This window comes from Schistocerca gregaria, chromosome 6, assembly GCF_023897955.1.
Source record: "Schistocerca gregaria isolate iqSchGreg1 chromosome 6, iqSchGreg1.2, whole genome shotgun sequence".
In the NCBI taxonomy this organism is placed as follows: Eukaryota; Metazoa; Arthropoda; class Insecta; order Orthoptera; family Acrididae; genus Schistocerca; species Schistocerca gregaria.
In genome coordinates this window covers 246,895,129-246,919,926 of record NC_064925.1, presented here as the reverse complement: position 1 = coordinate 246,919,926, position 24,798 = coordinate 246,895,129, and the positions used below count along the sequence as shown (strand labels likewise).

Here is a 24,798-nt window from a genome sequence, read left to right as displayed (position 1 = left end):
ATGAGTTCCAGAAGTGCTTCAAAGGTTGGAAAAAGTGCTGGCAAAAGTGTATTATAACTGAGGGGGATTACCTTGAAGGGGACGAAATGGAGGTTGATGAATAAATAAAGATGCCTTAAGAAAAACAAAAAGTCCCCTTCCTTTTTGATCACGCATCATATATACTCACAGCCAATGACTAGGTAATATTACCAAGGATGCTTCATATTTTGATTCATAAATTTCCTGTCTTTAGTCATGACTGGAACACTGCCTAATTAAGTCATGTGCTTATTCTATTTAGATGTGTGTTGAAATTCTCTGCATTCAAATTCAATTTGCTACTGCATTTTATGTGAGGCCATAAGTTTCAGTACTCTCATGCGGTTGGCACACAGTTCCTGGTATGTTGCTCATAGAATCAGTTGATTTTAACTGGGGCTTAGCTATGTGGAGGATGCCATCTGTTGCTGTTGGTCCATCTTGTATCTGGCCTTTGCAGGATAAGAATTTTCTCTCATGAACTCTGCTGGCAGTAATTTTAAAACTTGCACAGTTGCCAGCTTCTCTCTATTTTGCCAGGTGCTCTGTGTTGCTATGTGCAGGAGTTGATTTAGAAAAGCCCTGTGTTGTTTGGAGGAGAATATCACAGAAAACTAAACAAATATTTATTTGTAATGCAAGTGTTGTCAGGCATACATGACATAAAAGTTAAAAAAGCTAGCATATTTCATTTACTTTCATTCCATAATGCCATATAGGATCTTTTTGCGTAAAACATTTAGCCAAGCTAAAATTTTCTAACTCCAGAAGGGTGTAATACAAATTCTTTGTGATGTGAACTCAAGAATGTCCAGCAGAGGCCTGTCCAAGGAACTGGGGATACTAACTGCTGCTTCTCAGTATATTTATTCATTAATAATAAGTCTCATAAAAAACATTGTCTTTTTCAAGCCAACAGTTAAAGTCATAAAATAAATACTAGAACTAAGAATAATCTTCATAGAGATCTAAAGTTAGTTAATTTGGTCCTGCAAGCATTAAGAGAAATGTGAAGGATTTATTGGTGACCATCCACTCTATCTACTCCATTGATTAATTTCTTAACAGAACCAGCTGATTTATATACTATTAATAATCTCAATTAACATGAGTATTATGTAAAATGTGTCAGCCGAACATCTTCAGTGCAGTAATGCGACCAATACGAATAACCTGCCAGTTGATTTTCTGTTTTGATAATGTGTGTCTACAGTAGCCTAAGAAATATCATATTTGCTCCAGAGTGCTGTACATTTATTGTGACAAGCCTCCTGTTACTATTTTACTTAGTATCTGTTGAGCAGACATTAGCATGTATTTTTTTTGTAAATGTGTGTTATGCATTTCTCTTGTACCCTTGAGGATGTGCTCACAGTGGATCTATGGAATAAAAAGTATGATCTAATTTAATCTAAACAACACTTGGTTCACCGAGTTAGTTAGTTTGTTCCTGCACATATCATTAAAAGCGACTGGGTTGGTTGGATTATGTAATTCGTAAATTGAGTTTACAGAGCTACTCGGTGCTTCAGATCTTGATGGTTGTTGATGAGTTTACAGGGACTTTCTGTAATTATTATGTTAATGAGTTCATAATGAAACAACTGTGACCCCGGATATTAACTTTCATCTTATCAAACACTCATTGTTATATAGTGCTGGTTTAATGATAGCAGGCTGAGGAAACTTCTGTCAAACCTGTAACTGCAAAGCAAGTGAGAAGGTGACTTTTTGGAAGTGTTCAGATTGGTATCACATAGTTGACATGAAAATCTGGTACCTGTCAGTATTCACCCGTGGGTATGCTGTCCACAAGCTGGTCTGTCGAAAAATTCAGAAGTTTGGAATGTCCCTGATTTACTTTATGTGATCAAAAGTATCCGGACACCTGGCTGAAAATGACTTACAATTTCATGGCATCCTGCATCGGTAATGCTGGAGTTCAATATGGTGTTGGCCCACCCTTAGCCTTGATGGCAGCTTCCACTCTCGCAGGCAAACGTTCAGTCAGGTTCTTGAAGGTTTCTTGGGAATGGTAGCCCATTCTTCATGGAGTGCTGCACTGAGGAGAGGTATTGATGTCGGTCAGTTAGGCCTGGCACGAAGTCAGCATTTCAAAACATCCCAAAGGTGTTCTGTAGGATTCAGGTCAGGACTCTCTGCAGGCCAGTCCCTTACAGAGTTGTTATTGTCATGTAACTACTCCGCCACAGGCTATGCATTATGAACAAGTGCTCAGTCGTGTTGAAAGATGCAATCGCCATCCCCGAATTGCTCTTCAACAGTGAGAAGCAAGAAGGTGCTGAAAACATCAATATAGGCCTGTGCTGTGATATGCCACACAGAACTAAAAGTAGTGTGAGCCCGCTCCATGAAAAACACGACCACACTATAACACCACTGCCTCCGAATTTTACTGTTAGCACTACACACACTGGCAGATGATGTTCACCAGGTGTTCGCCATATCTACACCCTGCCATTGTATCGCCACATTGTGTACCGTGATTCATCACTCCAAACAATAGTTTTTCCACTGTTCAGTCGTCCAATGTTTATGCTCCTTACACCAAGCAAGGTGTTGTTTGGCATTTACTGGCGCAATATGTGGCTTATGAACAGCTGCCTTGCTGTCATAGTACTTGCAGTGGATCCTGTTGCAGTTTGGAATTGCTGTGTGATGGTCTGGATAGATGTCTGCCCATTACACACTATGACCCCCTTCAACTGTTGGCGGTCTCTGGCAGTCAACAACAAGGTCAGCCTGTACACTTTTCTGCTGTACATGTTCTGTCATGTTTCCACTTTACTATCACATCGGAAACAGTGGACCTAGGGATGCTGAGGAATGTGTACAGATGTATGACACAAGTGGCACCCAGTCACCTGACCACGTTCGAAGTCCATGAGTCCCTCGGAGTGCCCCATTCTGCTCTCTCACGATGTCTAATGACAACTGAGGTCAATGAGTAGGAGTACCTGGCAGTAGGTAGCAGCGCAATGCACCCAATATGAAAAACTAATGTTTTTGTGGATGTGTGGATACTTTTGTTCACATAGTGTATGTATGGCAACTCATTCACCAACAGAACTTGTTCACACACATTCTGTTTCTTAACAGTAGTAAATTCAGTATTAAGTAATGTTACGAAGGTTTGCTCTGATATGTTGAGATCATTTGTGAGATCAGTCACAATAGGAAAATAGCTGCAGCAGATTGAAACACTAGAAAGTATGCTTGGCGCCCTCTTTACTGATACTTTCTTGCAGAAGGAATGTTGCCTGGTGGCAAATTGATGGCACAACCAACTTCTTTTTTCCAGACATTAATTTCATCAGTATATCTAGAATTGAAATCGAACTCTTGCAGTCGTGTTGAAGACATTGTTGAATGTGTATTATGTATGAGTCATGTCTTACCTTAGTGAGTGATAAAACTGCAGTTCCTCATGTGGGAATTGGAGCACACACATCCAGACAAGTGTTTCTGTTGTAACAGACTAAGCATTATGATTTCCTCTTCTTGTCTAACATTTTGAAATCCTTTTGCAAATAACTTGGAGGTGAAAGAAAGTAGAATCTATGAGTTTTGACTTTTCTATTGGTTTTTTTGTCTTCCGTTCACTGTTAATGTGGATTTCACCTACCAAACACCCTTTATAGTCAAAGATAGTGAAAACCTCAGACTCTAATAAAGAGAGATAGATGGAGTTTGTCTTCATGAAAAAGAGGAAAAAAAAAAAAAAAACCTGCAGATTATACAGTATTATCTGTCCAATCCATCTTCTTGCCACTTGCTTGTAATATGACCTCTTAGTAGTGGAAAATCCAAATAGAAATTGTCATGTAATATGTTGAGGATTGTTTAACTACAGTAGTATGGGCTTTTTGCTGCTAACACCTGTCTCTCACATATCCCCATGACTTAATTACAACAGAAAGGGCAAATAAATTATCAGCTCCAAGTCAGGCTCAAGCTTCTGATGGGAATGAGGTAGGAGGCGTACAGATAATACAGCGAAAAATTATTAAATAGGGTTTTGATGAGTATCTGTTCAATAACTGTAATATCATTATTTCAAGATAGTGGTTTGTGAGCAACATTTTTATAAAATAATGTATATCGAAGCTCTTCCTTTGCGTGCTTTTGCTGCAGATCAGACTCCTCAAATGATTCAGAAGATGAGAGTGAGGATTCATCGCTAATAACGAGTGATTCAAGTGATTCTTCGTACGCTGAAGGTGTGACGGGAAGCTTTTATGGTGGATATGGAAACTGTTTCCATTGTGGTATGTAAAAGTCATTTATTTACATTAATATGATTAAAAAGGCTTTAGATAAAGGTTTATGAATGTGTAAACCCTTATGTACTATATCAATTTAAAATGGATTAAGGTTCATTATTCTGTTGTCACAGTGTGGCATTATACTGTTTTAAAAAACCCTAGTGATGACCCTCTGTCGAAAACCCAACGTGGATTTCCTAATTTAAACTCATTTGGAACTTACGGACATTCCTCTCGAATTTCTGTCCACTGAATGATTCTGTGCTTGCACCTGGTCTATACTCATGCACCAGGTCTGGTTAAACTGATCATAAGGTCCTTAAATATGCGAACTGTATTGTTGTAGCTTCATACCAGCCCTCTGGAAATATCTACATGCTGAAACTGTTTATACTGGTGGTGGAAAAGATGTGAAATGCTTTCACACTTGCTGACCACCACGCACAACACTCTGTGCAAGAAGCCTGCGAAGTCTTCATGACAGAACTGGTGGCTGTTGCTAGAGCCATCCATTTCATCGAAAACAAAACTCTCAGCAGTTTCTGGTATGCAATGACTATGAGCAATCAGCAGTATGCACATTAGTGACCAATGCTACTCTTACTGCATAGTAGTGCTTGCTATCCAAGACCTTGTATAGTCTCAGTAATAATACATACTCATGTGTTTCCCTCTGTATTCTGAATCATAAAGGCATCCTGAAGTATGGACTAGTTGAAGTTTTACTCAGAGAAGACACTACATGGCCGATGTGGGCAGTGGTCACTGGGCACTGGTTTGTGAATGCAGATGAATCTTGGAATCCATTGCATCTTGAGCAGGGAACAGTGGCCTACTGATCCATGCAGCAAACCGTGCCCCATGCAGAAGACCATTGTTGTATAGAATTGATCCTTTTGTCCGTCTCAGAATGAGGCATGCTGCTCCATGTTGGCTTTATCATATGCTGCGAGATACCTTTCACATCTTTCTCTGTTTTCTATAGTTTCTAACCTCCTCGTATTTGCATTGACTTCACTTTGTCTACTTCAAAGGCATGTATATATATTATTCTGTGCACATTTTGTGACAGCTGTGGTTTGGATGGGTGGGGCTGGGAGTGTTGCAGGTTGCCTTGTGCCACAGCTGAATCCTGAGGGTACACCAGTTGCTTCTGACCTACATGACGGACTGTCTGTGAATTTGATCTACAAACAAGGGACTGGTAAACTTGCAGTTTCATCCCTTAGCCCCCTGCAAGAAACCAACCACATTAACTTTACATATGTGTTTCATAACTTGCTATTTTATAGCAAACGATAGGTGTCTGGTATTTGCATTTGTACTTGGGCGTTATGAGTTTACATTTCCTTATACAGGTGATACAGGTGTTTCCAACAATTTTAGGATGATATCATTGCTTCTTAGACATGCAGTTAAAACTCCTTAAGTCAAGTTAAACCACGTGTCCTTTTCAAAAGCTATATTTACTCCCAAAGTGCACATCTTTGCCAGATACGGTTGTACAACAGATTTGTCTTCTGACACCACATTTCAATGATCAGCCTCATTTGCAGCCTGACAAGATTTATGTTACCTCAAATTGCTTCTGATATTGTAATCTCACTAACAATAAATGAAGACACCTCACATTTTACACAATACAGGCCTTGTGATACTACACTTACACCACAAACCATGTAAGCATAATTAAATTTTTGGAAGTCTCGTTCTCTTTATAATGACTGATAATAGTTTGGGGTCTCTTCTTTGATAGATTGATAATAAATAATTCACATTTAATTCCCTAATATTGTATCCCAGTAAAGTATCCCCAGTGTGACACTGAATACGTGTGGACAATTATGTTAATGCAGAACACATTCAGGTTAACTCTAGAATAAAAAGAAATATCTCATGTGAGGCAGTGATAATGCTATTTCTGCACCTACACACATACTCTGCAAGCCACAATATGACATACGGCAGAGGGTACCTTGTGCCACTACTAGACATTTCCGTTCTGTTCTACTCACAAGTAAAGTGAGGGAAAAAACGACTGCCTGTATGCATCCATTTGTGCCCCAATTTCTCTTTGTTCTTGGTTGTTACACATTTTGTACAGTGGCAACAATAGGGTCGTCCAGCAGGCAGCTTCAAATGCCAGTACTCTAAATTTTCTCAATAGTGTTTCGTAAAAAGCACCTCGTGTTCACTCCAGGGATTCTCATTTGAGAACATGAAGCAAACCAACTGGTAGCAAATCTAATAGCGCATCTCAGAATCCTCCCTTTAATCTAACCTGGTGGGAATTCCAAACACATGAGCAGTACCCAACAATGGGTCACACTAGTATTCTGTACTTGGTCTCCTTTACATATGAACTGACTTTCCAAAAATTCTCCCAGTAAACTGAAGTTGACCATTTGCCTTGCCTATTACGGTCCTTATGTTCTCATTTCATTTCATATCATTTTGCAATATGACACCTAAATATTTAATTGATGTGATGGCGTCAAGCAGAACACTACCAATGCTGTTTTTCAAACCCTATGGGCTTGCTTTTCCTACTCATTTGCCTCTTGTATACTCCTACACTCAATCTATGGCGACACCTTCCTGTACACCACAGTGTCATCAGCAAACAGCCACAGATTGCTTTTCACCTAGTGAATCAGATCATTTATGTGCATAGAGAATAAAAGTGATCCTATCACACTGGGGCATTTCTGACAATACCCTTGTATCTTACAAACACTTGTCATCGAGGACAAAGTATTAGGTTCTATTACATAAGAAATCTTTGAGCCACTTGTGTATCTGAGAAAATAATTTTTAGTCGTAGACCTTCATTAACAGTCTGTATTGGGACACCCTGTCAAACACTTCCTGGAAATCTAGGTCTTCATGGTTTGCAGGCTTATCCTGTGAGGAAAGGGCAAGTTGAGTTTTGTATGAGCAATGCTTTGTAAATCCCTCCGTATTTGTGGACAGAAGCTGTACCATATCAAGGAAATTTATTATATTCTGATTCAGAATGTGTTTAAGAATTATGCAGCAAACCAATGTTAAGGATATTGGTCTGTAATTTTACAGGCCTGTTCTTTTACCCTTCTTATATAAAGGAGTCACCTGCACCTTTTTCCAGCTGCTAGGGACTTTGCACTGGGCAAGAGATTCACAATAAATGCAAGCTAAGTAATGGGCCAATGCCCTAGAGTACTCATCGTAAAACCAAAGTGACATTCCATCTGGATGTGGTGACTTTCAGTTCTTCTCTACTAGGGATGCCTGTTGCTATGTTCTCCGTACAGGAGTCTGTGTGATAATCAAACAGTGGTATGTTTATGTGAGCCTCCTGCATGAATGATTCCTTAAGTGGGAATTTGAAAACTTCAGCTTTCCTTTTGCTGTCATGTACTGCCACAACAGACCGGTCAACAAGTAACTTATATCCTTCATATTGGAACTGTAAATGATGTCCATTTTCTAAGTGAGAAGGCTGGCCGGTGTGGCCGTGCGGTTCTGGCGCTTCAGTCTGGAACCGCATGACCGCTACGGTCGCAGGTTCGAATCCTGCCTCGGGCATGGGTGTGTGTGATGTCCTTAGGTTAGTTAGGTTTAAGTAGTTCTAAGTTCTAGGGGACTGATGACCCCAGATGTTAAGTCCCATAGTGCTCAGAGCCATTTGAACCATTTGTATTTTTTTTTTTTAAGTGAGAAATTTTATGTAGGGTCAGAATTTACTCAGGTTCTCAGCAAGATCTTTTGTTAAGATAAGACAGTATAGTTGGTGCATGGTTCCCACATTGCTCTTTTACAAACATATGACTTCCTGCTAACTTGTGCTTTGCACTATGTGTGCACGCTGTTTTGAACTGACAGTGCAACAATTTCATTTCCTGAGAATTTTCCAAATTTTAGTATTGAAACCCAGTGGGTCTTTTCCAGTTTAATCCACCTACTCAGCAGTCAGCATACACTTCTCCAGAGCATGATTTACAGTCAGTTTAAACAATCCTTGTAATTCCTCTATATTGGAACTGTAAATGATATCCATTTTCTAAGTGAGATGCTGACAACTGCTTACTGCTCTTTCTAGCAAAACGCTTCTAACCTTCTTGAAGGATTTATTTACTTTAGGAGCCATTGTCATGATGACATCATGATCACAATCCCTGTCTCAGTACTGACACTGTCGCCACAGTCAGACTTGCTTATAGTGACAATGTCTAAAAGTTTTTGTTGTGTGTGTGTTGTCGCACTAGCTTCTTAAGACAGTTATCAGAAAACATTTTCAAAACTGCTTCACAAGACTCCGCCCATATCATCTGCAGATAATTCATAGACATCCCAGTCTATACTCATTAAATTAAAATCACGTCTATCTAATATTGCATGATTTCGGTTTTTCTGCACTGCTTATGTACACTTCCTGTGAATTATCCTAAAACTCTGATGACACTGTTTAGTGCCCAATAAAAGCATCTGGTAACTAACTTGGAAAATCCAGGAAGGAATGGAACAATATTATGAAAAACATAGATACTATTCGCCATATAGCGGAGGTGTTGAGTTGCAGATACACGCAACAAAAAGACTGTCTGACAGTATGACTCAACATCTCCGCTGTATGCTGAGTAGCAACTTTCCTTTTCATAATATTTTTACAATAATTAACTTGAGTTCATCGAGGTGTGTTACTTGCATCCAGATAACTTCAGTCAGACTAAATTTCGACCTCGATATGTAGTAGAAATTTGGAACTTGTTGTTTTGAATTCAAAGATTGCCACCACTAATGAAGTAAAATTGACACATAAGTAATTTACTGAAATTCTGTAACAATCCATTTGATCATTTCTGCAATATGGTTGCTAAAGTGTTTTTTTGTGTTGTAAGAGGAAATGAGAAAAATGCCTCCTTGGAGAGGAAAGCGCACCTATATGAAGTTCAGATTTCAGATAGTCATTGAGCTCTGGATTCAAGATAATGTAATATTTATTGTTTGTGTGTGTGTGTTACTTGTAAAATCAATTTTTATTCAGATAGAATTGCTTGACAGTAATCAGCCACCTTCATGTTAGTCCCTTTCAGCTTTTACCCATCTCTCCCAGTGCTGCTACCATTGCTGGGAGCATTGGCAGAAATCCTCTGCAAGCCAATGCTGTGTTGTGTTTAGCAAAAAAATATGAATTAATTGAGAACAGAGTGCTTTATTGTGGTGAATGCCAAATGTGTATTGCACACGTGTCTGGCTGTTTGCATCTCACTGTTCAAAAAGGCAACACATAACCTCTTGGTAGTACTCCTTATTGGCAATAGTACCTTCTGGGGCATACTCGTGATGGATACCACCACTGGTTTTTTTTTTAAAAAAAAAAAAATTCTGCATGACTTTATAACGATGCTGCAGTTCTGTCTCACTTTCTTGTGTGTTACTGGTGATGGATGCTTACATTGCGATAACTGGGAATTTGCTTCTGGGGCATACACATAAACCCAGGGCTTATCACCATTGATCAATGTGGGATTACTGTTCACATTATACAGCATGTCCTGTGCAATCTCCAAACGAAGTTGCTTGTGCTCAGTTGTTAGCTGTGGTCCTCCTGAAGTCGAAATGCTCCATTAAAGTGAAATGTATGTATTCACCACTAATTTTAACCTCACCTTCAAGTTGTCTGATCATGATTTGTTTATCCTGCATCACCACTGTCCTTACGTGATCAGTGACAACTTCTTTTGTGACCCCATTTGCAAGTTTTCTGATTGTGATTTGTCTATCGTGCATCACCAATGTCTATATGTGGTCAGTGACAACTTCATTTGCGAATGTTGAGGGCCTATCTGCACTAGCTTGATGCTTCACTGATGAGTTGCCATCTTTGAAGTGATTGTACCACTCCTTTAGTGTGCGGTATCCTTCATTTTATCCCCAAACACTTGTTGCATCTTGCAGATTGTTTCGCAGATTGTTTCAACTTGAGAGTCATTCAGATTTAGATGTTTTTCCACTTCTGTTATTTTGCCCACAACACAAAATCTGATGACTATCACTTACATATGTTCACTTGTCAACTGCTAGCCAGTGATTGGTTGTTTCCTCAGCCATAAAAAATTCAGGGATGCACATTACATATGCCTACAAAGAAAGAACGCATATGTACCCTGATACCAGTGTTAGTTTCAACAATAAAAAATGTTGGATATTTTTTAAAGTGCTGTGTGTTTGTGTGTTTGTGTTTGTGTGTGTGTGTGTGTGTGTGTGTGTGTGTGTGTGTGTGTGTGTGTGTGTGTGTGTGTGCGCGTGCGCGTGCGCGTGCGCGCGTGTGCGCGCGTTTAACAGAGAAGCAGCACCCGTGCTCTTTGATCTCAAAGACTTGGTACTAATCACTTTATCTGGTTCCTTTTCAGGGAGACATGGGCACTGGGCCAATGGATGTCCTGATCTCTTTTGAATACACTTCCACATCAAATGTCTGGTTGTTGTTGTTGTACCACACAGTAAATTTATGCAGTAGCTTAGCTCTGTAATGCATAAGTTATTTTAAGTGATGCACAATGTTCTGTATTTTATCGAACATAACTTGAACTGCTGTGATTTTATTTATTTTATTGTTTTGGTATACAGATGTAGTATTGTGATAAACTGAACTTTTAACTACATTTTTATGTGCTGTGGTATTTGCATTATTACTGCAGCAATAACTCACTGATGTTATCGTAAATCCTGATATATGAAAACTTAAAATGCGTTGTTAAGTATCTCATATGATCACAAAAATTTTAGTTTGATCTTTACTGAATATCAGTCTTACACATCCCATCGCCTGTAATTAGGAACACTTTTTTATGAATAAAATTGTTTTGTCTGTTGGTAATAATTTGCAATAAATTTGTTTTGGAATATATTACGTAAATGCATTGTTTTAATATGCTCATAAAAATCCTTGAAAATGTCACAAGTTGTGATGTTTCCTTATTTATAGATGTTTCTAATTTGTGTAATGGAAGATAGTAATGATGGCACAACAGTGATGCTTTAGAAAAGTTTTCATAAGGCAAATTAACCACCTGGGAAATGTGTACTAAGCTAACTAGAAGAATGGATAAATGATTCACTATTCAGAGAAAAAACCTGTTCTAGCAAAGAGAGAGAGGAAATATAGTACATAAAATACATAGAAAAAATTGTTCCAATGGTGGGTGAATAGGCATGACCTTGCGCATAAAAGCCAAAACTGCTACTTGTTATCATTAGACAGGTACATGTATCATTATACAGATCCTTTGTCATGGATGTACTTTTGTTACAAAATCTGTGTGTGTAATTCATTCATTTGCTTCTGAATTGGCAGCAATTACAAGATCGATAATGTAAATTTATCAAGTGGTAAGCTTGTAGGGAAACTTGGGATGTATATGTAAAAATTCACAGTTTCTGTGAATCATTCTTACCTATTGGTGTACCTCATCTGCAAGAAGTAAGACATTAAGCAGTAACTCTTTAACTGTTCCTTAAGAAGGATATTCATTTGATCTCCTACAGTACTTTGTTGTGTACCAATTCAGATTACACCACACATTGCATTTTGTCTTCTGAACAATTACATATACTGGAGCAGTTACATCATTAATGAATCATTATTCATTATTGGATGTACAATTGTCTCTTGCTAATTCCAACCTTGTTCTAATTGTTTGTTCTCTTCAGAAAACATCTAAATTACAGAAAATGGGTGTTTTACTTAATCCTTAAATTGAAGAGATTGTCATGAGTCCACGCACAAAACTGCTGGCTATCTACCATTCAGAAATTTGAATTGTTTCAGTAATTGGTTTGTCATTCAGCTCTTCACAACACTCGTTTGTTTACCTGAAAATGTGTAATGTGCAACAGTACTTAAATGCCATGTCTCTGCAATATCCTTTCTTTCAGGATTGCTAGTCCTGCAAGGTTCACAGGAGAACTTGTGTAGTGTTTTGGAGGGTAAGAGACGAGGTACTGGCAGGAGTAAAGCTGCGAGGACGGGTCATGAGTCGTGCTTGGATAGCTCAGATATTAGGGGATTTTGTTTGTAGATTATCTCCCTACTGGAGAATACTATGCTAATATCCTGGACATATTGTAACAAAAGATACGTGAAGAAAAGCCAGGTTTAGTGAGGAAGAAAGTTATCTTCCATCAAGACAATGTGCACCCACACACGTGCCATCGCCATGGCAAAATTACACGAACTAAGGTGTGAATTGTTGCCAAACCCACCTTATTCACCTGATCTGGCTCTGTCAGACTTCCATCTCTTCCTAAAACTGGAAATTTTTCTTGGTGGATGATGATTCACTTCAAACAAAGACTTGATAGCTGAAGTTGACAGCTATTTTGAAGGCCTGGAAGAAACTCATTGTAGAGATGGAATCAAGGCACTGAAACATCGTTGGACCAGTTGCATTAATCTACAAGGAGACTAGAAAAATCAAAAAAGTTTCAGTGACATAAGTACTTTTTTTCTGTTCCGTTTCGAGAACTTTTCAAACCACCCTTGTGTGAAGACAGAATGTCCTATCTCATGTTCTTTGCTCACACAAAAATGAAAAATATTCGTTGTACTTTGCATCCTGTTCTGTACAATCTACTCTGTCAAACTCTGGTAGCTGTGGAGCATCTGGACTACGGTTCGGGGTGAGCAGGTAGCTTTTAGATTCCGCAGCGAATAGGTGTGTCTAAGCCTGGCATGCTCCTCAGTTTGTGAAACATTTTTTATATTTCTAATTGATATAATAGATGAGATTTTTGTGCCAAGTTGCTGTGTATTATTTAAGTGAAAATGAGGGGATGGCAGTGAGTCCTCTCATTGATCCCTCACTACTTCACCAGGTGTACCAATGCTAGAACCAGGCACCTGCAAGTGAACAGTTGAACATAGGTTTTTTGGTCCTTCAGGCTGGATAAAGTAAACATGTGGAACAGTTGTGTGTGTGCATGTGCTTGTTTGCTCTGGTGAACTTGTAAAGAAAAAAGAGATTGAACTAAGCATGTTCTTGGATTCATTTCAAGTGCTGCCAACCGTTCTGAGGCCTGGAATAACACCTGTGTCCAGAGCTACTTGTTTTTGCTGATTGTTTGTATGTCATGTTGAACTCTAAATATCAGGAATACAGATGTGGACACAGACTGCAACCATCTGTGACATCACCTGTTCTTGCCTAAATTTCGCTACTAAAGATTAAAATGCTGTGCCATGCTTGTTGTGCCATTCTGTATTGCCCTGTGACACCAGTTGCAAATCCAGTAAATGCAGCTTCCAGTTACCTTCTGCTATTTCCAAGATGGGTTCTTGTGAGAGGACACTGTTACACGGAGAGATTTTGTAATGTCTGCTGTTGTGTATGTAGAGAGTTTTGTAGAGGTTACAGGCAGTCCTGGCATTGAAATGCTCGAAGTAGAATTGAGTAGATGGATACAGATTCAGAAAGGCTGGAAACTGAAGATGAATCTGTGGATCACAGTAGGGATGAGATTGAATCTGAGGATCCCTGGTATTTCACTGAATCTACTGTAAATGGTTTAATGAATAGGAATGCTTATCTTTGAGAACCAATGGAACTATTAGCGATGTCAGTTCTTTGAAGCTACTGTCACTGACTGTTGAAGAAGACTATCTTTCGAGGTCATCCTACAGCAATAGAGGTTTTAGTTTGATTGCGTGCAATAATTCAATTCATGATGGCCATAAATTCCACTATCTCAATTCTACTTTGCCATGTGAAGCAAAGGACCTTTCTATAGAAAACAGATTCCAAGACTTACCAAGCGGGAAAGCGCCGGTAGACAGGCACAATAAAATAACACACACACAAAAATTTCGAGCTTTCGCAACTGACGGTTGCTTCGTCAGGAAAGAGGGAAGGAGAAGGAAAGATGAAAGGATGTGGGTTTTAAGGGAGAGGGTAAGGAGTCATTCCAATCCCGGGAGCCTTTGCCTTTAAATATGTCTGCTTGTGTCTGTATATGTATGGATGGATGATGGATGTGTGTGTGTTGGCTTCTCATGCAGTGAGATGATAATCCCAAAATAATTGCAGCCAGACATACAAAGATACAATGTTGGCCATGGCACAGCGAGGTATTATAGACAGCAAATGTATGTAGCCATGTGAAGGCATTAAACTTTCTTCAACCTGATGTTCCACTTCATTAAGTGATTCTTTTAGAAGCCATTTTGGCTATTTGTGAACCCACAGATTGTCGTAAATGGAAGGTAAAAATGCTAAACCCTTGAGATGATCAGATACAGGGACAGCACCTCCAAAATCTGGAATGAGAAGCCATTAATGTAAATAAAATGAGATGTGAGGAGGGCTCATGTGGCAATGTCTGATGCTCAGGAGACATGTAAATTTTGTTGTGAACCTCATGCTATCACGACATGCAAGAGTTAAAAACACTAGGCATCGACAGTCGACGGTTATTTGTATCTGTCCTTGATAATTTTCTAGCAAGAGAAAGGCTCCTACTTGTAAGACATGCAATGCATAGCTTAGCATATTACTTTAAAAAAGTTAATCAACACAAATTTTAATCAGACTGATGACTTTAGAAGCTGCTCCTTGTTCATCAGGCTACTGAAACAAGACTGGATAACAGCTGTGATATCTTGGCAACAGATGTTAACATTAAAGACAGCAAAGATAAAAAAAAAGCATCTCGCAAAATGTCACTAGACAGTGCGAGCCAGGTGTTTGTTCATATAAGGGCATGGTTGCGAAACTGAAGCTGAAACTCGGTGAATGATTATTTCCTGTAATGAGCATAAACAATTGCTTTTCCATTTCTCTCACAATGGTTGTCACATTAAAACCATTTGCTCTGTTGTGGACAGTGTTAGCAGGGAGTTTTCATCTAGATACATGACACAAGACAGTGGAAAAATCAAAGTGATCTGGCACATGCTGCCCCAGATTTCTACGTGCCTGCCTAAATAGGTATGAGTCAGGGAGCAGATGTTTTCTTTGCTATCTTAGGCAAGGAAGTACTGGAGAAATTAAATCATCCAACACTAACTGACACAAAATATGGTTGGATTTTTTGTCAGGTAGGATTCATCCAACTACATACAAGGTTGTGTGCAAGCTAGATAAATTGTGTGGCACATACAGTCAGCAATGTAGAGCTGCTGACGGAAATTGAAGGTTTGTAGGCCAGTATGGTGATCATGACAAGCTTCTTGATGACTAGATTGTCTTAAGTTTGGAGAGGGAGCTCCTCTGTGCCCATCTTGATCCATCTGTCCTGTGCAACTTGTAGAACTGAATTAGTTACTTTGGAAGAGGTGATCCACTGAGGACTTGTATCAGCTACAGCAAAAGGAAATCAGAAGGAGCATGGCAGCCCCCAGATCAGCAGTCTCGTGATTGTCAAGGAAGGTAACTTAACCTTGCTAAGTGCAGAAGCTTGGTTTCATTGGGCAGCAGCTTTCTTGTCCGTATAGTGCAGTGTGTTGTGTAGTTACTGTGATAAAAATGCATCTGAATAGATTAAGAGGCCTATAGTTGTGTCCCCGCCGTAAGCAATGAAACAGTGATATGCTCCCTCCCATTTGTGTCATTGTTCACAATGAAAGCTCATTGCCTAGTTGTTGTTTACAGCAAAGTTTTTGCTTAAGACCTTGGCTTAGGAAGCAGTAAATGTTTTTCTGTAGGCTGTCCGACGTCGCTGAGAATTTTGTGCCTTTCACTTTCTGTATATTCGTTTTACAGTGGAAGTATGTTGAGTTATGTCACTATTGCCAATCCTTGTGACATCTAGCACTACATTTTATGACTGAAAAAGTCAAACTATGTATGGTTAAATGATGATGGCGTCCTCTTGGGTAAAATATTCCGGAGATAAAATAGTCCCCTATTCGGATCTCTGGGTGGGGACTACTCCAGAGGACGTCGTTATTGGGAGAAAGAAAACTGGTGTTCTACTGATAGGAGAGTGGAATGTCAGATCCCTTAATCGGGCAGGTAGATTAGAAAATTTAAAAAGGGAAATGGATAGGTTAAAGTTAGATATAGTGGGAATTAGTGAAGTTCGGTGGCAGGAGGAACAAGACTTCTGGTCAGGTGACTACAGGGTTATAAACACAAAATCAAATAGGGGTAATGCAGGAGTAGGTTTAATAATGAATAGGAAAATAGGAATGCGGGTAAGCTACTACAAACAGCATAGTGAACGCATTATTGTGGCCAAGATAGATACGAAGTCCACACCTACTACAGTAGTACAAGTTTATATGCCAACTAGCTCTGCAGATGATGAAGAAATTGAAGAAATGTACGATGAAATAAAAGAAATTGTTCAGATAGTGAAGGGAGACGAAAATTTAATAGTAATGGGTGACTGGAATTCGGCAGTAGGAAAAGGGAGAGAAGGAAACATAGTAGGTGAATATGGATTGGGGGTAAGAAATGAAAGAGGAAGCTGTCTGGTAGAATTTTGCACAGAGCATAACTTAATTGTAGCTAGCACTTGGTTCAAGAATCATAAAAGAAAGTTGTATACATGGAAGAATCCTGTAGATACTAGAAGGTATCAGATAGATTATATAATGGTAAGATAGAGATTTAGGAACCAGGTTTTAAATTGTAAGACATTTCCAGGAGCAGATGTGGACTCTGACCACAATCTATTGGTTATGAACTGTAGATTAAAACTGAAGAAACTGCAAAAAGGTGGGAATTTAAGGACATGGGATCTGGATAAGCTGAAAGAACCAGAGGCTGTACAGAGTTTCAGGGAGAGCATAAGGGAGCAATTGACAGGAATGGGGGAAAGAAACACAGTAGAAGAATGGGTAGCTGTGAGGGATGAAGTAGTGAAGGCAGCAGAGGATCAAGTAGGTAAAAAGACGAGGGCTAGTAGGAATGCCTGTGTAACAGAAGAAATATTGAATTTAATTGATGAAAGGAGAAAATATAAAAATGCAGTAAATGAAGAAGGCAAAAAGGAATATAAATGCTTCAAAAATGAGATGAACAGGAAGTGCAAAATGGCTAAGTAGGCATGGCTAGAGGACAAATGTAAGGATGTAGAGGCTTATCTTACTAGGGTAAGATAGATACTGCCTACAGAAAAATTTAAGAGACCTTTGGAGAAAAGAGAACCACTTATATGAATATCAAGAGCTCAGATGGAAATCCAGTTCTAAGCAAAGAAGGGAAAGTGGAAAGGTGGAAGGAGTATATAGAGAGTCTATACAAGGGCGATGTACTTGAGGACAATATTATGGAAATGGAAGAGGATGTAGATGAAGATAAATGGGAAATACGATACTGCGTGAAGAGTTTGACCGAGCACTGAAAGACCTGAGTCTAAAAAAGGCCCCGGGAGTAGACAACATTCCATTAGAACTACTGACGGCCTTGGGAGAGCCAGTCCTGACAAAACTCTACCATTTGGTGAGCAAGATGTATGAAACAGGCGAAATACCCCCAGACTTCCAAGAAGAATATAATACTTCCAATCCCAAATAAAGCAGGTGTTGACAGATGTGAAAATTACCGAACTATCAGTTTAATAAGTCACAGCTGCAAAATACTAATGTGAATTCTTTACAGACGAATGGAAGAACTGGTAGAAGCACCCCCGACCTCGGGAAAGATCCGTTTGGATTCTGTAGAAATGTTAGAACTTGTGAGGCAATACTGACCTTATGACTTATCTTAGAAGATAGATTAAGGAAAGGCAAACTACCTTTCTAGCATTTGTAGACTTAGAGAAAGCTTTTGACAATGTTGACTGGAATACTCTCCTTCAAATTCTGAAGGTGGCAGGGGTAAAATACAGGGAGCAAAAGGCTATTTACAATTTGTACAGAAACCAGATGGCAGTTATAAAAGTCGAGAGGCATGAAAGGGAAGCAGTGGTTGGGAAGGGAGTGAGACAGGATTGTAGCCTCTGCCCGATGTTACTCAATCTGTACATTGAGTAAGCAGTAAAGGAAACAAAAGAAAAATTCGGAGTAGGTATTAAAATCCATGGAGAAGTAATAAAAACTTTGAGGTTCGCCGATGACATTGTAATTCTGTCAGAGACAGCAAAGGACCTGGAAGAGCAGTTGAACTGAATGGACAGTGTCTTGAAAGGAAGAAATAATATGAACATCAACAAAAGCAAAATGAGGATAATGGAATGTAGTCGAATTAAGTAGGTATTGTTGAGGGAATTAGATTAGGAAATGAGACACTTAAAGTGGTAAAGGAGTTTTGCTATTAGGGGAGCTACATAACTATGGTAAGTAGAGAGGATAAGAAATTTCTTAACATTGAGTATAGACTTAAGTGTCAGCAAGTTGTTTCTGAAAGTATTTGTATGGAATGTAGCCATGTATGGAAGTGAAACTTGGACGATAAATAGTTTGGGGAGAAGAGAATAGAAGCTTTCGAAATGTGGTGCTACAGAAGAGTGCTGAAGATTAGATGGGTAGATCACATAACTGCTGAGGAGGTATTGAATAGAATTGGGGAGAAGAGGAGTTCGTGGCACAACTTGACAAGAAGAAGGGACCGGTTGGTAGGACATGTTCTGAGGCATCAAGGGATCACAAATTTAGCATTGGAGGGCAGCGTGGATGATAAAAATCGTAGAGGGGGCCAAGAGATGAATACACGAAGCAGATTCAGAAGGATGTAGGTTGCAGTAGGTACTGGGAGATGAAGAAGCTTGCACAGGATAGAGTAGCATGGAGAGCTGCATCACACAAGTCTCAGGACTGAAGAACACAACAACAACAATGCAGCACTGTCTGCTCCCTGTTGGGAACTCCCGTAAATGTGTTGCGTGCACCCGCCTGGAGCATCTGGCCCTTTTGTTCAGGATGAGCAGGTAGCTTGGAAACTTCAGCAAGTGAATGTGTCTCAGCTTGCAACCTCCACAGTTAAGAAAATTCTTTGTATATTACCATCTCATATAACAAATATGATTTTGTAGATAGTCATGGTGCATCGCTTAAGTGAAAACGGGAGAGCAGTGAATGCTCTCTCACTACACTCTCGTAACTTAAGTTTACCAGTGCAGTACCAGAGACCTGCAAGTGAACAGTTACGTGTAGAATAATTTTTAGTAGTATCAACTGTTTAGCTCACGAATTTCATCTAATAAGTGAAGTACTCAACTTCTGGAAGTTAAAAATGGATAATGATGAAACTTGCTGACAGATTAAAACTGTGTGCCGGACCGAGACTCGAACTCGGGACCTTTGCCTTTCGCGGGCAAGTGCTCTACCAACTGAGCTACCCAAGCATAACTGACGACCTGTCCTCACAGCTTCAATTCTGCCAGTACCTCGTCTCCTACCTCCCAAACTTGACAGAAGCTCTTCTGCGAACCTTGCAGAACAGTGCCTTTTCGATGTCCTTTCGCAGCGCTGCACAGTTCGGAGCGCAGTCGATGCTTTAGGACTGCATATCCCCCGTCCCCAAAAGCCGCACTGTTGTCGCGTAGGGCGCCACCTTACAACAAAGATGGGGAGGGGGCAGGCAGGAAACTGTAGTGCGAAGAGCCTGGATCTGAGACCGACGCCAAGCGCTTGGCCGCACCCCGACATCCGTTGTGCGCTCCGAGGGGAACGTCGGTCGGAAAACCCCCGGAACGTCTCCTACCGTCTCCCTCAGTTCGACAAAAATCGGAGAGGACGACGCCGAGTCCACGGCGAGCGCCGGGACGAGCGCTAGGAAGTTGCTGCTCTGGTGGCGAAGGCGATGGGGTCCAGCTCCTAACAATACCACCACTTGCAAAGTAGGTTAGAAATCAGATTAATAATGTTGCTCACGCAGCATACGTTCTCTTTATTGGGCAACAAAAAAGTTATTGACTGTGGATGGTATCGTCAGACTGGAAATAATGAAGTCACTGTAAAAAAGTAATTAATTTTGGCACTTATCCTGAATGGATTCCCACGTAGATTTCGTCGAAGTTGTTATGGCTCATCTTGTTGATTCTAGGGTGATTCCATTTTGACTGCTAGAAGGTCCTGATCTGTATTTTAGCAATATTTGAAGACCCAACAAAAGCGTTTTTCAGGAAATTCTTAATGATCAAACAATCCCAGATCAGAACAATGGTTGGTAGAAATAATTTTTGACTTGGTATTCACGGTCCACATTTTTATTAAACTTCTTGTAAATTCACATATACTTCTTCTTAATTGTCACATAATCAAGAAAACAGTTTTGTATCAATCTTCATGAATTTAATTTCCAAATTAACCAAACACAAGACTTGATGTTCTTTTACAAAGTGAAATAACAACTTAACTTCTGCAAAGTGAAAGAGAGTGCTCTGTGCGCATTCGCGGCAAAACGGTTACAAGTAAGTCATAGAGTATGACAGTCTCACAGAAATGAATACACGCAAGAACCATATCACTGTAATATATCGATACATCGGAATACCTATACATTAATAAAACCAAATGTGAATATTGTCACAAAAATATGTCTGTTACTTCGCAAAAAAGTACTACGATATAACTGGTACCGATAACTGGGGTTGGAGTGCCGTAATGGTCACGTAAATAAAGATCCATCACAAGCCCCACCGGTTCCGCGGAGCGGCCGCGCCCGCCCCGAGGTCCCAGTAAGATGCGAACCGGGGACGGAAAATCTGCAGAAGAATCTTGCAATCCACAAGCACGAATCAGGTCCTGATGGCGGCGCAGCAACCCACCAGTACCTTGAATCAAATACAAACAAGCACCCAAATTTCGAAGAATCGTTCTTCTCTCCCAGCGCCTGGGGCAACCGAAAACACTGAAAAAGAAAAAGAATCATTACGCGCAAAGCGATGCGGAGCGCCGTGTGGTGCGGTTGGTGCAGGAACTGCAGCAGCGTTTGGTGGCGACGGCCATGTAGATGCTTTGCCGGCAACGGAGTGGTATCAGGATGCTGTTGTTGTGGTCTTCAGTCCAGAGACTGGTTTGATGCAGCTCTATTCTGTGCAAACGTCTTCATCTTCCAGTACGTACTGCAACCTACATCCTTCTAAATCTGTTTGTTCATCTCTTGGTCTCCATCTATGATTTTTACCCTCTTCTACGCTGCCCTCCAATGCTGAATTTGTGATCCCTTGATACCTCAGAATATGCCCTACCAACCGATCCCTTCTTCTAGTCAAGCTGTGCCACAAATTTGTCTTCTCTCTAATTCTATTCAATACCTCCTAATTCGTTATGTGATCTACCCATCTAATCTTCGGCATTCTTCTGTAGCACCACATTTCGAAAGCTTCTATTCTTGTCTAAACTATTTATCGTCCATGTTTCACTTCCATACATGGCTACACTCCATACAGATACTTTCAGAAACGACTTCCTGGCACTTAAATATACTCGATGTTAAAAAATTTCTCTTCTTCAGAAACGCTTTCCTTGCCATTGGCAGTCTACTTTTTATATCGTCTCAACTTCGAGCATCATCAGTTATTTTGGTCCCCAAATAGCAAAACTCGTTTACTACCTTAAGTGTCTCATTTCCTAATCTAATTCCAGCAGCATCGTCCGATCTAATTTGACTACATTCCATTGTCCTCATTTTGCTTTTGTTGATGTTTATCTTATATCCTCCTTTCAAGACACTATCCATTCCGTTCAACTGCTCTTCCACGTCCTTCGCTGTCTCTGACAGAATTACAATGTCATCGGCGAACCTCGAAGTTTTTATTTCTTCTCCATGGATTTTAATACCTACTCCGAATTTTTCTTTTGTTTCCTTTACTGCTTGCTCAATATACAGATTGATTAACATTGGGTTGCGGGGAAGAGCAGCGGCCCTTGCTTCCGTGTGTGTGTGTCATGTAGTCTGTTCATCTGTACACACAAATCGTTCAGCTTCTCCGTTCGACTGAGGATGAAACGGAGCACTTGTAAGGTGAGTGATATCAATAGCTGTACAAAACTATGCAAAGCCTTGAACCGTAAACTGTGGTCCGTTGTCTGTAACCAACGCTTAAGGCAGACCAACCAAGCAAAAAACAGATGAAGCTGAATGGTGCTACTCGATGGATATTTACTAAATGAGTCCACAACAATAAGCCAACGAGTTTCCAAAAGGGACCAGCAAAGCCAATATGCATGCACTCGTTGCCACGGCTTCTGTGCCGTGCGTAGCGGAATAGGTTTTGACGGATGAAACAAAGACTGAAGTTGACTTTGGTCCGTCACTACGTAAAACTTCCGACCAAACAGATAATGGTGAAATTTTGTCACGCTATAGACAACAGCGAGCGTTTCCTTCTCGATTTGGGAACAGTTACATTGAGTCTTGGCCAATAACTTGGAAGCGAAAGTAATCGGCCTGTCCTGTGAACCAAATTTGTGCGAGAGCACAGCTCCGATTCCGTACGAACAAGCGTCTGGGGCCAAAGGCACAGGCTTAGCGGGATCGAAATGGTATAGATACATAACGGCCATTATCTAGACAGGGGTGACACCATCAGCAGTCACCAATGGTGTAAACGCCCAGAAGATGACCCTTACGTCGGGCTGAAACTGGTTGGTATAATAGTAATGAATGCGATTAAGACTGTTTTTTGAATAAGTGATTGATCATACTAATCGTTGCTTCATCTCCACAACCATGTTGTCCAAAAATTCTGATAAGCTGCTCGGCCATTGCACCTCATTCTTTTTAATTCACTTCACAGAATCATTGTGCTAGATGGACTGTTGGTGGCACTTTGGAACACTCGATAGATTCTGTGTGCTGATTTCATGCGAGTTTTACAACCACTCCCCATAATACTCGATAGTCCCTGCCCGTAAGAACACGAGGTCTGCTTTGATCTTGGTTTAGATGTGATTATTCCTTTCTGTTTCTACTTGACAACCATCCGTCAACTTGGTCAGCTTTAGAAGGATGTAATGTGTCAGAATAAATGAAGGTCAATTTCGCATCTTACATGGGAGTTTTATGCATCGTAATGGGAAGGTGAATATGAAACATAACTTACTTCACCGGTAATGAGCAGATTTGCCTATAAGTATGAAATGCAAAAGGGATGACACTCAATCGACGGTATTAACACACCGCTCCTATATAATGCATGATAATGAGAAGAAGGTGAAACAGTCAGCGAGAGGAAACGTTTTGTGTGGAAGAAAGCCCAGACAGAAGCAGAGACCGCACCATGGGAGGCACCACGAAAAGCTCTTAGGGGGCGTTCCGTGGCGGAAGTCAGCGAGCTGACAGGTGACGCATACTGGAGAGCAAGTAACAGGCCGCGGGAAGTAGGACAGAAAAAAAAGTTTTAGAAAACTGCATTTCGGAATTCCTGATGGATACGAACAAAACCAGTGATGCAGTTGATCACGTGAACAGCGAATGGGACACTTGTGATGTACGCTTGTAAGTTTTGGGTGTCTGGAGCGGGTACAAAACGTCCGACTGGCAGAAACGAACTAGGAAGGAGTAAAGTGCCAACATTTCGACGCAGTTCTATGGTAGGGCCCTTGCGATTGGCGGAGAGAGCTTCCACAAAATAAGAGGAACGCTCCTAGAGGTCGAAAAAAGCCGTGACGCGGAGAACGAAAGAACCCAGGTGGGGAGACAGTTCAGCTACGAAAAGGACAAGAGCAAAATTTTCAAGGTCTCTCTCTGAACTGGCGCCAAGTGCAGAATGGGGCGCATAACGCTCTGTACAACGCAGAGAAGAAATTTGAGTAACACTGCGTACACTGCGGCTGATATTCAGCTAGATATTAGCTGTAGCGTCGTTGAGCTCCAACTGCGGAGAAACGAACCAGCCTGTTAGTTAATTTCCTTGCGAGGACTGAGATGGCATTTTAATATACACACTGCTACAGCCATGCGTGTGGATATCTCCATATTCCAAGACCAGGGACGAGTACATGCTTTCTCGCATAACGAGAAACATAGGAGAGTTTCTGCTGAAAAATCAGCAAAGGCATAATTAGCTTTTATAGGAATTTCAGTGGGCGAGGGGAGCAATGCAGATGACAGCTCATCGCAGCTAAGGTAAATACCAAGAGCAGAGGTGTAAACTTGTTCGTTCACCAGCTTGCGTCCACTGCAAACTCGAGCGATCTTGGGTAATCTTGTGCTCAGTTTGTCACAAAACTAACCATCCTCCATAGACGTGATTGTCATCCTAAATAGTACCGAACTTTGAAACAGAATCATATGATTTATCATAGTACTGGCCAACACCATGACGTTGTTGTTGTTGTGGTATTCAGTCCAGAGACTGGTTTGATGCAGCTCTCCATACTAATCTATCCTGTGCAAGCTCCTTCATCTCCCAGTACCTACTGCAACCTACATCTTTCTGAATATGCTTAGTGTATTCATCTCTTGGTCTCCCTCTACGATTTTTACCCCCCACACTGCCCTCCAATGCTAAATTTGTGATCCCTTGATGCCTCAGGACATGTCCTACCCACCGATCTCTTCTTCTAGTCAAGTTGTGCCACAATCTCCTCTTCTCCCCAATCCTATTCAATACCTCC

The 24,798-nt window shown here is 40.5% G+C and overlaps 1 protein-coding gene across 2 annotated transcripts in view; it reads left to right on the top strand.

Annotated features, from left to right (window-relative positions):
• The window catches only part of LOC126278563 (E3 ubiquitin-protein ligase rnf8-like), a 135,503-nt gene extending 124,295 nt beyond the window's left edge, over nucleotides 1–11,208 (top strand). For both annotated transcript variants that reach the window (XM_049978757.1, XM_049978758.1), the window contains exons 11-12: nucleotides 4,177–4,310; nucleotides 10,703–11,208. In XM_049978757.1, coding sequence (XP_049834714.1) covers nucleotides 4,177–4,310; nucleotides 10,703–10,746 — 178 coding nt within the window. In that variant the 3' untranslated portion in view covers nucleotides 10,747–11,208. The remainder of the gene's footprint in view (nucleotides 1–4,176; nucleotides 4,311–10,702) is intronic.
• The last annotated feature ends 13,590 nt before the right edge of the window (nucleotides 11,209–24,798 follow it).